This window comes from Bicyclus anynana, chromosome Z (genome assembly GCF_947172395.1).
Source record: "Bicyclus anynana chromosome Z, ilBicAnyn1.1, whole genome shotgun sequence".
In the NCBI taxonomy this organism is placed as follows: Eukaryota; Metazoa; Arthropoda; class Insecta; order Lepidoptera; family Nymphalidae; genus Bicyclus; species Bicyclus anynana.
The window spans coordinates 14,490,495-14,506,719 of record NC_069110.1 but is presented as its reverse complement, the minus strand read 5'-3'; the positions used below and the strand labels follow the sequence as shown (position 1 = coordinate 14,506,719).

The window sequence follows — 16,225 nt, the reverse complement described above, 5'->3', positions numbered from 1 at the left end:
TGGACATGAACTTATTAATTAATTATTTTTTTATATTTATCGTACCTCAATGAAGTCCAGTCTTAAAGTCAGGTCGTGTATCCAGCTGCCAAGCGACTTGAGGGAGTTATAACCTTTGCGGTGCCACATATCCGGAACTTTATTATTTATGAAAGCGGTAAAAACAGCTTCGTATGCTTCCGACATTACCACTATACCCTGAAAAAAATAGTATTTATTTTTAGCTAGGTACTTACTTAATTACTTAACTTACGCATTAGTAAATTTTAGCCATAACGTGAGTCGTGATAGCCCAGCGGATATTACCTTTACTTCAAATTCCGGAGGGCGTAGGTTTGAATCCGGGGCATGCACTTTTCAGTTGTGCATTTTAAGAAATTAAATATCACGTGTCACAAACGGTGAAGGTAGACTCGTGCTCACCGGTAAGCCATATATGGGTTGAAAATGACGATGATGATGTGTTTCGTGTACAAAAATCTTAAAGGTTATGAACGTACCTACCTATGTGAAACCTTAGTAGTTATATTACACCCATAAAAGTATTGTCTTACTATATTATAATAAATCTTACTAAATTATAATGCTTATAATAAAGAAAAACACAAAGGTGCTAAGAAAGATATCATATGTCGAAGTACAACTTTTGTTAGGTTTTGTAGGTCATTCTTTTGTTAGGTTAGTACCATGAATATTCAATAGCTTGCCATCAACAAAGAAATAACACACTATAATAAAATATGTCAATATGATAAAATGTATAAAGGTTACTTGATAAAGATTACTTGTTTTGTTGAAACATGTTAGACTTAGACATACGATCTAGGTACTTACAAGAACGATAATAATATCCAGAATTTAATTTCTAAGGTCTTTTCAGTTTTATCATAAAGCTTTTCAGGAAACATTTAAAGAGTAATACAGTCTTAGCTGTTAAGGGATGTTAAGTGACGGCAGTCTTAAGATGGTATAGCGCTAGGTCCTGAATTCGATTCCTGAGCTGTTTTTTGTTTGGAATGTTGGGTTCTTATTCTTTCAAGATATTCTTGGTAGAAACTCGGGAAGTTGGTGATATTTCACCCTTGTGACGTCACCTTAAGACGTCACGCATCACTGTTATTTGTAAAAAATGTATTTTCAAAGCCCATCAACTCGCACCGGAGTAGCAGGGTGGGTCAATTGCATGGCAAGTTAAAAATCTCCGTCTCTGATAGGAGAGCTTTATGATCTGAAGCTGACTTTTAAAATACACTTTTAATACTTTTTGACGGCCTCCGTGGCGCGTGGTGGATTTACAAAACGGAGGTCCTGGGTTCGATCCCCGGCTGGGCAGATTGAGATTTTCTTAATTGGTCCAGATCTGGCTGGTGGGAGGCTTTGGCCGTGGCTAGTTACCACCCTACTGACATAAACGTACCGCCAAGCGATTTAGCGTTCCGGTACGATGTCGTGTAGAAACCGAAAAGGGGTGTGGATTTTCATCCTCCTCCTAACAAGTTAGCCCGCTTTCATCTTAGACTAACTACATCATCACTTACTATCAGGTGAGATTGTAGTCAAGGGCTAACTTGTAAAGAATAAAAAAAGAAAAAAAATATACACTAAATGTTTGTGACTGTATGTGAAGAATATTGGAAGAAAATGTACTCGTATACGAACGTAAGATACAGTATGGATATGTTATTAAGGAAAGCCTTTGTTCGCAATTAGTTACTAACGAATTGAATTAGCTGTACAACGCATGTGCAAACTGTTCGGATGCTACGCAGTGCAGGCAGATATCCCTGGAAATTTTCCGTTCGGGGTTCACAGGGTGGTATCTATGCAAATTACTGTAGTGTGCGTTAGAAGTGGGACGCCACCATTTTAAAATGACCCTGTCGATACATAGCCAGACAAAGAACAGGGATCGCGCGTATAGATCAGGATCGTTACGGATGTGTAGGTGCAGGCTGTAGCGATGCTGTACCGGTTGACCTTTATGTACTATACAAGTTTCATTTGCTACATTTATCAAATAGCTACTCAAATACAAATTGCTGTTATCTCTATTATTGTCATTATGAAAGTTGTTGATGCTCGGATTGACAGACTGGTTTAACTTAACTAACTGTATTTAGATCATTATGAGAAAATATAGATTGAAACGTCAATGAAATAACTATAAAACAGATAATACAATTTTAACTTATTTTTAGGTTTAATGTTTTATGTTCTTGTATGCTTCGAATCATGGGGTCTTGGGTTCGAACCCTGGATCGGGATGAAAAGTCCTATTCGTTCTTTTAAGAAATTCTCAACAAAAACTCGTAGCCTGAAGCTGGGAAATTAATGGTGTTACACCCCCGTGTCTAGGAGAATGTTGAAATGTAAAGTGATCGATAATAGGCAATGTACTTAATAAAAATAAATAAAAGAATAAGCTGAGTATGATTAGTTTATAGACATACCTTAATAGCTTTTTGTAATTCATTGAGCGAGCTGTGTATGAGGCCAAGGAGGGTGTTGAATCTATCAGTTTCATGTAACAGTACTGTTGACAGCGAGTGCAGCTGTCCCATGTCATCAGGTACCATTAAGTCAGGGTTGATGAGTGACTTGTCCACGCTCTTGGCGATGGAAGCGCGCGTTTGGTCGCAGATCCTCCACACTATCTGATCAGGAGTATCACCACCGCCGCCGCCGCCTGATCGAGGCTGTACATCCACTATTGTGCGTATTAGCGTGCTTGTCTCTTTATTCTTTAACAAGTTAAACAATACTATTAAAAAAAAAAACAATAAAAGAGCTTCGGTATGTCTGAAACCATTCAATGCAGTATAAAGCCTGGTCTAAACCAAAATTTACTGCTTTAAATAAATGCGAAATATTTGTAATATTCAGTGTGTAAATATAATATTTTATTTAAAGACACAAAATTTTAATAAAGAGTGGTGTGCTTACCAAAATTTTAGAGCTCTAAAAGATAAAATAATTGTTAAAATCAATTACGAGGGTCTTTATATATATTATAAAAAATGTGTTGGATTGCTTTTCTGGGTCTCACTTTGAGAGGGAAAATAATAAACGAGTCAAGACTAAAAGCTTCTCTACTCGTCTTGACTATCACAGGTGACGGTTATGACGGCCTCCGTGGCGCAGTGGTATGCGCGGTGGATTTGCAAGACGGAGGTCCTGGGTTCGATCCCCGGCTGGGCAGATTGAGATTTTCTTAATTTGTCCAGGTCTGGCTGGTGGGAGGCTTCGGCCGTGGCTAGTTACCACCCTACCGGCAAAGACGTACCGCCAAGCGATTTAGCGTTCCGGTACGATGCCGTGTAGAAATCGAAAGGGGTGTGGATTTTCATCCTCCTCCTAACAAGTTAGCCCGCTTCCATCTTAGACTGCATCATCACTTACCATCAGGTGAGATTGTAGTCAAGGGCTAACTTGTAAAGAATAAATAAAAGAATAAATAAATAAAAAAAAATAAGGTGGCATAATAATGAAGACCGCTTTATTTAGAACAAAGTGAATAAGACTCGAAGCGTCGATACACTCCCTCTGTGTAAACCTTTTAGGATATAGCCAATTTTGGAATACGTAATTATAATAATTTATTGTTAAATGTCAATTCTTTACTCATTAGTAATAACTAATGAATTGGCATATAAAACGTCTTTGTTAAAGTTGAGTAGCTTATAAATACACCTGAATTTTATTTGTATGCCTATATTTGGTAAAGGAATGAAAAATCTGATTTCCACTCATTCAATTCTGGACACTAAATTCGAAAAGACGCCGCGAATTTAACGGCATGGCACCTAATTCGACTCTATCTCTCTTTAACACGATACTGTGGAAAGAGAAAGATTAAGGAGGATTTAAAACTCGCACGTGCGAGTTATACAAAACATCGTTACAGAATCCTCCTGGAGTGGCTTATTATAGTGTGAAAAAAGCGAACGAATAAAGCCTCGATAGCTCTTTATTAGGGACGGCACGGGATGCCCCATTAGGTGCACATAAATTATCGTGTTACTCGTACACAGTGAACGCCAGATGCAAATTGAATGTGAAATTCTATTGAAGATACAGGTGTCCTGTTGAGTGAAGGGTTTGAGCAACTACTCACATAATCGCGAGTCTCATCGAGCTAATCCTTACCTCAAACGCTATGTTAGCATTGTCATGCATTCCAAAGACTTCAGGATCTTCAATAACGGGCAGCCCGTCGCAGTAATCCCGTACCGCTGCCAGTTTGTCCAGACGTGGACAATAGTATATGCCAGAAGGTGAATATTTGTAAGCATCTTCTAGAGTAGGTGGCGCGAAGAACTGTTTTAGAATAGTCGTTAAACACCGTTGGTCCCACATATCGGTCACGCGGCCACCGTATGTAATCTGACCTAAACAAAGATTTTTAAAATAAAATCTATACATATAATCAGTGTAAATCAGTCACATAGTGAGGAAGTTCCTAAATAATGAATATTGTTAAATATTAATGTACGATAAATAATACAATTATTAAGAAATTGTCTAAAGACGGGGCGAGACAGAATTTAATTGTGGACATTATATATTTTGCAGGGTCTTCTGATGGAACACAAATAGGATTTTTATAAAAAGAAAATAAAATTCAAATTCAAATTATTAAAATACACATGTTGACCGCCGACACGGCGACGAGTCGGCATTTCATGATACGTACAGAGCCACAGAGCAGCGCTTCAGCGACGCTGAAAACAGGTCACGTCTCAGGCGCAGCCTAAAGGTGCCAGCGAGAGGGATAGTAGAGGTAAAGTAAATATTGTGGAAGAATTCCAAGAAGTGTAGCTTTGACGCGAGTTAAAATACTTTAACGTGATTGGTCGAACGCCGATTGGATAATCGATAAAAAAAATATGTAGAGCGTCATGTTGTCAAAAATAAGTAGCCACCATTGGGTTAAATAAAACATCATACGATGCCTTCGTTTCCATTTTCTTGCAGTATAAATAGCCGTGCTCTCGTATGTTCAATAGCAAATGTAGGCGGGTAGAAGTCAATTCAGAGATAAGCGCAGCCGTACTTTTCACTGCTAGCTACACAGTTGCTGCTGCAAGCTACACAGTGTCTTCGGTGGCGAAGACGAGGTCCCTGATATCTAACGTCAACCGGATGTGGGCTTTCTAACTCACGATCTTGGGCTGTCAGGACTGATTCATTCAGGCCCTGACTCCCTTCCAGAACAGCTTTCTTAGCCGAGTTCCGAGTCTCACAGGAGACGCCCTTAGAGAGTCGTTCCGTTCTCTGTATTTCTTTCAGGCCTTCGGGTCTCATTAGGCGATGCTTCTGCGCTTACCCAAAGCCCCCGGTGACGCCGCAGTGGCCCCGTATGGTGCCTACGGCACTCAAAAATAAATAAAGTTCTCAAATAAATAAATAAAGTTATCAAATAAATACATAAAGTTCTCAAATTAAATTAGCTCATAGTAGACGTCTCGATATGTAGTCAGGGATCCGTAGAAAATTTTGTACAACTGATCAAGTTAATACGTTTAGGCAGCGGCGGTGGGTCGTGGGCTTATTTATTTAAAAAGATTTTTATTTATTTTAATTCTTTATTGCACACAAATAAGATACAAAAAAGAGAAAAAAAAAAATAGAAAAGTAAGATGCGCAAAGGCGGTCTTATCGCTAAAAGCGATCTCCTCCAGACAACCTTAAATAAAATATTTAAAGAAAGGAAAGCGGATAGTGCAATATAACATACCTATAATAATTAAACTATTAAAAATAATATACTAAATTAAACTACATATACAATTACATACTAAATATATATAAATAAAAAAAAATATATATATAAGTACACCTAAATACATAATAAATATATAAATACACCTACAAACATAATTATACATAATAAATAAACATAACTACTTAAATAATAATTATTATAGTATAGTAGATAAGTAGTATTTTTAACACGATCTTTGAAGATGCTTAGAGACGATTTTTAATGAAAGTCCCCGTTAAAGTTATTATTAATTAATACCACCCCGTCGGTATCCGAACTAAAAATAACAAATCAATATCCAACCTACGTCTGCCATTATCACAACGGGTTACGATCTTGAATATGTTCTTTAATGATGTTTATCTCATTCTGCTTATACTCGTAATAATATATGATGATTTGTATATTTGTACCTCTAATTTCGATCTGTAAAGGTAAACAAATTATCTCGAACATGTTGATTGAAGGTAATTTCGAGAACATGACAGAAATAAACCCTCATTTTTTTTTTTAAGAATATTTACAATATCTTTTTAAATAAGACCTATATTCCCATTCCCCTCCAACTAGTCAGGAAAGACTGTATTAGGAGTGGGTACGACAATAGACCAACAGGGTGGGGATCGAACCACCACCCCTCGGTGATGAGTACGACCGCTCTATAACCGTTGAGCTATTGAGGCTTCAATTTTTTATTAATCCACAAGTCTATGAAACTCAAATGTAATATTAATTTATTATTTTTATATTTATTTATTGAATATATTATTAAGAAAAATAGTTGGCAAAGTTTAATTTCAGAATTTATAAAAAAAACCTTTGTTTATTCTTTTTCATTAATTAAGTATATTACAGATTTGCAATTTAAGTCAGTTTAATTTATTTTAAAATACAAGTACTTTATATTAAAATTTCTAATTCCCATTTCCGCGTGAATATGGAAATAATATGTAGCCTATATTATTTGATAAATATGTGGCTTTCTAATGGTATAATATTTTTTAACGTCAGCAGAGTAGTTTCCAAGTTAAATTGTAACAAACGAAAATTTAATCCTACCTCTTTCTAATATATATTTTTTGAAGTCGGTTAGAACTACATTTTGAAAAGTTTTGCGGTGATCATAAAATATTTTTTTCTATCATAGTGAGATTTTGTGTCAAGGCTCAAAGTCATATACATATATACACACATGATATACCTTTTGTCGTCTTTTCTATGTACCTCCATTTATAACATTACTAGCGGACCCGGTCAAGCTTCGCTTTGACTTATGTTCACTTCTTTCCTATTCCTACTCTACACTACTCTACCCCTTCCCTACCCCTACCCTACCACTACCCTACCCCTACCCTACCCCTACCCTACCCCTAACCTACCCCTACCCACTATATATCTTTCTGGCCCTTCTCTACCCTATCCACTGCGCCACGCAGTCGTTAAAGAATGTATTGAAAGGATAGAAATTATTATAGATAAAAAGCACACAAAGTTTGCTTACTAGTTATGTACTCCAGCGCATCCCAAGGGATGTGGCCGGATTCGCAGAACATTTGCAAATTCATCATTGCGCATTCCCGGTCACTGTTGTTAAACTCATATGTGATGTTCCACCCGAGCGGGCCGAACTTTTTACGCTCCTGTATTATTGCGTGGAACATACAAATCCCGAACAGCATTGTTCGCCAATCTTGCTCCAGTACTAAATAAATTTCAAAAGCTTTTAATTACTCTACTTCAATTATACAATCAAATAAAAAAAAACAATGACGCGCATAATGAAATTTAAAAGTATCATAATTAAATTGTTACCAGTTTGTAACTTTTTTATTATTGTAGTCAAGGGGGAGAATCTTTTAATTATACGAGTACACTCGTAGGTACTAGCATTTTAAGAAAATAAATATCACATGTCTCAAACGGTGAGGGATAACATCGTGAGGAAATCCGCATACCTGAGAGTTTTCTTAATTCTCTACGTGTGTGAAGCCTGCCAATCCGCATTGGGCCAGCGTGGTGGACTAAGGCCTAACTCCCCTGATTTTGAGAGGAGAATCGTGCTCAGCAGTGAGTCGAATATGGGTTGTTAATGAACCTTTGCTTTGATAGACGCAAGCAACCAATCGCACGAAAGCTATCGGCTACGATACACTCACGCGAGTCTGCATTTCTGTCAGTATGATTTCAAATTTGGAATTCTGTTGCGTTACTCTATATAAACATAAATTCTTATTAGATAGATATGTGTATAAATTCTCAAGTAATAAAATATTATAATAGAAAAAATAAGGTAGTTGAATTCGAAAGCTTTACCACTTAAACATAATATAACTAATTATACAAAACTTACGTAATATTTGTCTTAACTTACCATGATTTTCGAAGAAATCTTCTTCCATTTCTACAAGAGCCCTTTTGACATTGGCCTTGAGACCTTTCGGGGGTTCGTTTGTGACCTTGACCGAGTTTTGAAGTACCGATACAGGAAACTTCGGCGTGGGCATAGAGCTAAGATAAAGACGAAACTCGGGACTCAAGGCGCTCTGTTCGCTTCCTAGGTTGGCCACTATTATTTCAAGGCTCAACATCCACGAAGCTGCCAAATGACAATTCTAAAGGAAAAATATACAAAGTTAAGGCGGTGTTCTTTCGTGACATAATTACTCCTATCTTCTAAATTTAAAAATCTACGTGAATTGAATGTGAGGTCCCCTTCATTATTATTATCAATAATGATGACACTACTCAAGAACGGCTGGATTTGGATAGCTTAGAACCAGACAGAAGACGGACATAAGATACTTAGAGTAAGGGTAAGGTTTCACGCGGACAAAGTCGCGGGCGTCCGCTAGTTATAAATAGAGTCTGGCTAATAAAAGAAGAGACTGAAATCGTCCACTAAATTTAAAAAATCATTTAAAAAATTAAAAAAAACATGCCTTTTCATAATTAGTTTAAATACCTATAAATAAGTAATATTTGCAGTTGCAGTTATTCCAATATTTGCACTTTAATTTTCAGAATTTAATCCGATTTTTTAAAATTAATCTCTACTTTTATTAGCCAAACTCTATATTTAAAGTAATGTAAAAAAAGTTTTATTTTATTTTATAAAACAAGAAACGAAATAAATTGTCACCTGCAGAAAAACCCAGTCACCTTTGGGCTTAGCGTTCATGATCATTTTTTCAGCAACAGGTCCTTGACCTTGACCTAGAGATATTGAATGCACCCGACTTCTCATACCCATCTCGGTAGCAAACTTTTGGAAAGCGCCGAATGGATCTGAGCCAGTACTTAATACAAATACCAAGGGAATAGAGGCTGCTGTATCTGCATACCTGTAAATAAACGAACGCTTTGCTGTAGTTTTTATAGTTATATGAAAGGGAATGCCCATCGCTGGCCTTGTTCTCTCCTAACCACCGGGCAATTTACTTATATCTCAAAAATTCTTGATATTTTTTTTTTATTATATAATGGGGAATAGATAAAAATATGATTGAACAAATATATCAACAAAGAATTTACATTAAATAACGTAGCATTTTAAAGAAATATGGTATTTATCATAAAAACATATCCTCGTAATAACAACTTGTAGTGTTCTAAAGATTTTCCACAAAATTGATTTTTAATTCAAAAAAAGTAAATTGGTTATGTACTTTTCAAATGAAGAACTTTTGTATTGTTAGTGCAACCCTAAAGAGAATACTATAATAAAAAATGGAAACAAGAATTTTATAAATTTTATTGCAGAATTCTTATTAATAAAATTTTTAAACACTCTTATTCTCTCTATTGATTGTTAGAATGCGCGCCTTTACAAATTTTCAAAAATTTGTTTAATTTCATAAATTTTGAGAATGATGAGAGATGCAATAAATTATGTTATTAAAATACGTAGAGACGACTTAGCAATCCATGGATTCACCGTGCGGGTGCCGGGTCCATCGCGTGGCAGAGAGAAAAAAAAGCAGAAACTATCCCCGTAAAACTTATTTTTCACTTTATTGGCATTCACCAATTTCAGAAAATTTTAATTTTAATTATTTATCAAAACATTAGTATGTAGCTAAATTGTAGCCATTCAAAATAGTAATACCTTGTTGTGTATATGATAACAACGTGGTAAAGCATCTATCCCCACGTCACTCCCACCCTCGCGATTCTCCCTACGCCCCCGGCCACCCTGTAACCCCCACCGATGCGATTTGGTAACTCCGCACGGAACTGAAATCAGTTCTCTCGCTGTACTGGCCAGAGTGGTTGGTACGGCCAGAGACTCAAGAAAACAACTAGCAAACTAATATGTTGTAACATATTTGTTAACAACATAATATGCTATAACAAACACGTGTGCTATTTGATTTTTATATGGTATGGTCATTGATTTGCCTTTACCTAATATCACGAAATTTCAATAGTGCTTTTTCTGAAACTGGATAATACACCTTTATATAATCATCATGGTTAGACATTTCAAAAAATAAATTAAACACTCAGTTTATAAAAAGCATTACGCTCTTAAAAATAAATAAAATGTACACAGGTAATAATTAGGTGCTTGGGTACAGCTAGCGATAGTGTGTAGTCTTCCACTTAGGCCTTTTCTTCCTTATTATATATAGTGCTACGTGATAAATTACGGCAAAAGTAGTTAAATCAATAGCTTTTAAAATTAAAAAAAATAATTAAAAAATAAAGCAATGCGAATGTGCGACACATACATATATTGAAATAAAATCTGCCAGCCTGAGCAATTGAATTAATTTATTTTTTGTCTAATAAAAAAATTTATCTATTATATTATGTCTCAAATAAATGTATACGCATTAAGACTGTCGGTACATATTATAAACATAAATAAAACAGCAAAAGGGCAAATTAAAGAACCCTTAAATGCAGTAAAATATATAAAATACATGTATCAGAAATATGTGCGTAGTTGAGACTGCAGAATGTATTGATTTCTTAGCTGCAGGCAGGCTTCGTTTGCGCACAACCTAATTCCAGGGCCATAGCGATATATCAATAGGTGTAGATACTGAGTGCTAGGTCGATACAGCCTCCCTAGATTGCCTAGATATTGCGTTGCATTTTGCACTCAATGTGCTGGAGGCACTCGTCCGTGCCTGACGTGTACACTTGCGAGCGCGCGAAATTAATTTTCAATTTTTTCATGGTTGCAATTAACAAAAAATAAAGTGTTGACAATACTCGGAAAAAATGGCGAGCGAAATAAATTACAGTGAAATGGTGTTTAAGTTGAAAAACGGATACGATATGCCAGCTATAGGCTGTAAGTACCAAATTATTTACATAATATGTGTGTTATTGTTGAATGTATCTATCAATCAAATCAATCAATGCTACTTTTCGTTGTGATTTTAAAACTCAAAGACGGGCTCAGCTATCCTAACCAAATGTTTAGGTTTTTTTCGGATTATTTAGATGGTTTATGTGAAGTTTGCAAAAAATCGGTCAAGCGGTTCTTCATTGATCACATTTTTTTATAACAAATAAATTCAATAAATAGCGAAACATTTTGTTAGGGGGGTAGAATAGGGGTAAGGCCCCCTGCCTTACCCCTATTCTAGGGCTGGGGTAGGGTTCGGGTAGGGGTGTGGTAGGGATGGTGTAGGGGTGGGGTAGGGGTGGGGAAGGGTAGGGGTAGGCCAGGGGTAGGGCAGGGGTAGGGCAGGGGTAGGGTGGGGTAGGGTAGGGGCAGGGTGGGCAGGGTGGGAGCAAGTGGGGCAGGGTGGGGTAGGATAGGGGCAGGGTGGGGCAAGGCAAGGGCAGGCGTAGGGCAGTGGTAGGGCAGGGGTAGAGGCAGGGTGGGGCAGGGTGGGGGCAGGGTGGGCTAGGGTAGGGTCAGGGTGGGGCAGGGTGGGGCAGGGTGGGGCTGGGTGGGGCTGGGTGGAGCAGGGTGGGGGCAATTGGGGCAGGGTGGGGCAGGGTAGAGGTAGGGTAGGAGTAGGGGTATGGGTGGGGCAGGGGTAGTATAGGGGTGGGGCAGAGGTAGGATAGGGGTAGGGCAGGGGTAGGGCAGGGATAGGGCAGGGGTAGGGCAGGGGTAGGGCATGGGTAGGGCAGGGGTAGGGCAAAGGTAGGGTGGGGTAGGGTAGGGGTAGTGTAGGGTAGGGTGGGTAGGGGTAGAGTAGGGTAAGGCAGGGGTAGAACAGGGGTAGGGTAGGGGTAGGGTAGAGGTAGGGTAGGGGTAGGGTAGGGATAGAGTAGGGGTAGGGTAGGGGTAGGGTAGGGGTAGGGTAGTGGTAGGGTAGGGGTAGGGTAGGGATAGGGTAAGGGTAGGGTAGGGTAGGGGTAGGGTAGGTATAGGGTAGGTATAGGGCAGGTGTAGGGTAGGGGTAGGGTAGGGGTAGAGGTAGGGTAGGGTAGGGGTAGGGTAGGCTTCACTAACCTACAAGTAGGTTAGTGAAGAGTAGGGATTGGGAAGAAGTGTACATAAGTCAAAACGAAGCTTGACCAGGTCCGCTAGTATGTAATAATAATTATAATTAATATTACATATTACTACTACTACTTATTTTCACAAATAATTATTTGTGAAAATATTTTGAGGATTGGACAATAGATGATTCATGGTTTGTTTTTGTTTCAGTGGGTACGAGGGGTATGAGAAACTATCAAACTCTATTCAGAACCATTGATTACGCATTACAGTACGGATTCAGACTTTTTGGTATGTCATAGTTAGCTTAACGACTTTTTTAGTTTAATTTCTATTATATAATATATTAAATACACGAATATTTTCAGATACGGCGGAAGTTTACGGGAATGAAAAGCTATTGAGCAACGCTTTCCGCTTATTGCTGCCGAAGTATGGACTGGACCGCGATGAAATTTTCATTACCACAAAGTTAGGTTGGCGTCTATTTTAATTATCAATTCGATTTCGAGTACATAATGTCTCATTATATGTTGTTTAATTTCGTGTCATATTTTTACAGCGCCGATTGCTAACGATGATCGGTTCGTGCTCGAAACTTTTGAAAGGTCTCTTGAAAATTTGGAAACGGAATACATTGATCTTTACATGCTGCAATATCCTGCTTCGGCTAACAGTGATCCGACGAGTCCGAAAAACAAACAGATGAGGGTTTCCAATTGGCTCGCTATAACCAAACTGTACGATCAGTCGAAAATCAGAGCTATTGGAGTATCCAATTTCAATATTAATCATCTGATGGAGTTGACTGAAGTGATGGCGGTTGGACCTGTTGTTAATCAGGTAAATGCAAATAACATATTTAATGACAGTCTTCTTCTAATAAAATGTAAATAAATTAATCTATACTAATATTATAAAGCTGAAGAGTTTGCTTGTTTGATTGAACGCTCTAATCTCAGGAACTACTTGTCTGATTTAAAAAATTCTTTCAGTGTTAGATAGCCCATTTATCGAGGAAGGCTACAAGCTATATTTTATTCCCGTATCCCTACGGGAACGAGAACCACGCGGGTGAAACCGCGCGGCGTCAGCTAGTTAATAAATAAAATGGTATAAATTAAATATTTCTTTACAGATCGAGTGGCATCCGTACTATTACAAACCTGAGATGCTTAAATACTGCACTGATAACAACATACTCATTCAAGCGTACAGCTCATTTGGGGGACTGTCTCTCGGGAACACCGAACTCTTAAAAGATCCGGTGGTAAATGAAGTCGCTAAGCGGCATGATGTTCCTGCAACAAAAGTCTTACTGCTGTGGTCTCTGCAAAAGGGAATCGCGGTCATTCCCAAATCAAACAACCCCGAACACTTAAAGGAAAATATGGAGCTGAACTTCAAGCTTACTGAAGAAGACATCTTGCAGCTGGATGCTCTCGGCGAGAAGAACCGCAAATACGCCTGGGACCCGTCATTGGTCGCATGAAATGCGATGAGATACCCAGATATTTATATCGAAATATCTGGGTTGCTGCTGTCAATTCGGAATGCAGCACTTTTCCCTGGATGGTTCTTTTTATTGGCAACCAATCGTCTGACCGTCGTACTTTCGTATTAATTCCCTTCAATTCATGTTTTTACAAATTTTACAAATTAGGTGTTTACCACATGTTTGATTATGTATTCTTTTTTAGACCTAACTATTGTTCCTGTTTTTTCTAATGAATATTTGTCTGTATTCCGCCTATTAAATTTAGTAACAACAAGACTTTGCGAAAAATCAGATTGAAATATCTAGAGAATTTTTAACATATCCCTGCGGTTTATGCCAAAACACTATTGTACTTTAATATATGTTAGGTTATTGATTTTGTTTGTAAAATTTTTGGATACATTTAAATATTTCAACTATAAACAGAATATTTTATTATAATAATTAGTTAGGTCTAACCAAAATTTTAAACTGTGACCAAAAGAAATTTATAGTTATGTTGTTTATTTTTTTATATTTGCTATCGAATATAAACATCTCCAGTTAATTTTCAATTATATATAATCTATAATTATGCATACCTATAGATGTTGTGAACACTTGATGTGATTATGTATACTTACTTATATTTAAATATTGTATGAAGTATATATGTGTTGGGCCTATTTTCAAAAATCAAGTTATCAATTGATTACTTTTTATTTTACTCTTTTACAAATACTGTTTATAATAATTTAATACTTTAGAATAATTTTATATAGCTATAATTGTTGTAAACACTCGATGTCATTAGCTATTATTATTTTATTTATTGAATTTCAATTTCAAATGTTTTTTGGTTGATTTTAAATTATTGCATATGATTTTTATTTAAAATGAAACCTGTATATTTTATATACGTATACATGTTGTGAATCGATGTAACTATATAGAAAACTTATCGTATATATATTATACCCAAGTATACGTGTTAACTATGTATGCTAATGTGTCAGATTTATTTCCATAAAATGACAAACAATGAACAAAAACAGAATCTCAAGTATTTTATGAGGCGTCTACATGTTTATAAATGTATTTTTTTAAGAAAGTCTAAAAATAGATCTTTACATTCCTTGGTTCGACATTCGTCTCATTATGACAAGATTTCTTTACAACCTTGTCATCTTGATACCCTAATACTTTACACACGAGTGTTATTATAGTAGCAAATGTAACGCCATTTATATAATTTCTGATTTACTCCAATTCACTTTATACCTAATAAATGTTGTGTAATCGATGTGACTAGTCCACTCCTAACATAGTATATTCCGACTAGTTGGAGGGGAATGGGAAAATTGTTCATATTTGAAAAGATGTGGCAAACATTCTTTAAAAAAAATATTTATATATATATTATACGTGTTAGTTTAAGATAAATATGTGTGTGTGTCTTATTTTATTTGAAACGTCCACAAATGTAACGAATTTGAAATTGATGTTATTAATTATGTCACGTGTCTATTTTATTTAAATAAAGTTGGACTTACATGGTTCTATGTTGTAATCCACCGCTTTTTATTTTGCATCACAAATATTCTTTTCTTTTCTTAATATTTACCGATGTAGTAAGTAAAAATCTTGGCCAAGTACAAGAATTTTACTAGAACTAAAACCTGATGGCAACTCAAATTTAATCGACTCTTCTTTCTGCATTAGAACAAATGAAATTTAAAAAATACAATTCATATGAAAGTTACATTGAACCTCATAAAATCATACAGATTTTTTTTGTTTCTGTGCTAAGGAGCTTACATCCAAGTTTTCGGGATCCTTGCACCTAAGCATCAGCCGCCGTTTCTTTTGAGGTGGATATAGTTTTTAAAAACAGCACAAAAACAAATCTAAATAAAAAATCAACCGTATTTAATAAATAAATTAGCCTAATTGAAATAAATGAATTTAGACTTTTTTTAACCCTAACTAAACTAAAAAGCGTAAAATAACATCGTATGTGCTAACTTGATCAGTTTAAAGACGGTGACAATCCAGCTGTGCCGTGTTTTAATTCAAACAATTTCAAAGTTCAAAATTACAAAATTCAAGTTTCTGAAAGAAACAGCAATTTTGTAATTTAAACGGCTTGAATTAATACATCATTGCACACTCACTTTAAAATTCTTTATCTCGGGTACAAATTAACGTATCGAAATAATTATTTCACGAGTATTCTTTATTTTCAACGGAGAATACTGAAAGCTATTGAAAGCTATATAGTTGAAATCATTACAATTTATTTTACTTTTATTTTCTGTGTGAAAGAGGAGATCTTTATGGCGTTTATAATATTTAATAGATTCGCTAATCTATTAAATATTATAAACGCGAAAGTAAGTCTGTCTGTCTATCTGTCTGTCACCTTTTCACGGCTAAACGGCTGAACCGATTAAGGTGAATTTTGATATAATGGTAAATGAGACATTGGAGCAAAACATAGGGTACTTTTTAACCCTAAAGCTGAGGCCGCACTACGATTTTTTTTCAGCAAGCGATTAAGCGCTACAACCGC

General features: G+C 36.3%; 2 protein-coding genes across 2 annotated transcripts in view; one reads left to right on the top strand and one right to left on the bottom strand.

The window, feature by feature from the left end:
- LOC112047829 (dynein axonemal heavy chain 6) overlaps nt 1-16,225 on the bottom strand; it is a 104,683-nt gene that overhangs the window by 6,678 nt on the left and 81,780 nt on the right. Inside the window, exons 60-65 of the mRNA XM_052890818.1 lie at nt 8,904-9,105; nt 8,136-8,376; nt 7,266-7,466; nt 4,147-4,388; nt 2,451-2,741; nt 46-198 (exon numbers count right to left, since the gene is read on the bottom strand). Coding sequence (XP_052746778.1) covers nt 46-198; nt 2,451-2,741; nt 4,147-4,388; nt 7,266-7,466; nt 8,136-8,376; nt 8,904-9,105 — 1,330 coding nt within the window. The remainder of the gene's footprint in view (nt 1-45; nt 199-2,450; nt 2,742-4,146; nt 4,389-7,265; nt 7,467-8,135; nt 8,377-8,903; nt 9,106-16,225) is intronic.
- LOC112055621 (9,11-endoperoxide prostaglandin H2 reductase-like) lies at nt 10,027-15,223 on the top strand. Its single transcript, XM_052890768.1, has 6 exons — nt 10,027-10,144; nt 10,973-11,066; nt 12,387-12,467; nt 12,545-12,652; nt 12,739-13,019; nt 13,315-15,223. The coding sequence occupies exons 2-6, from the start codon at nt 10,994-10,996 to the stop codon at nt 13,666-13,668; spliced, it is 897 nt and encodes a 298-aa protein (XP_052746728.1). The 5' UTR covers nt 10,027-10,144; nt 10,973-10,993; the 3' UTR covers nt 13,669-15,223.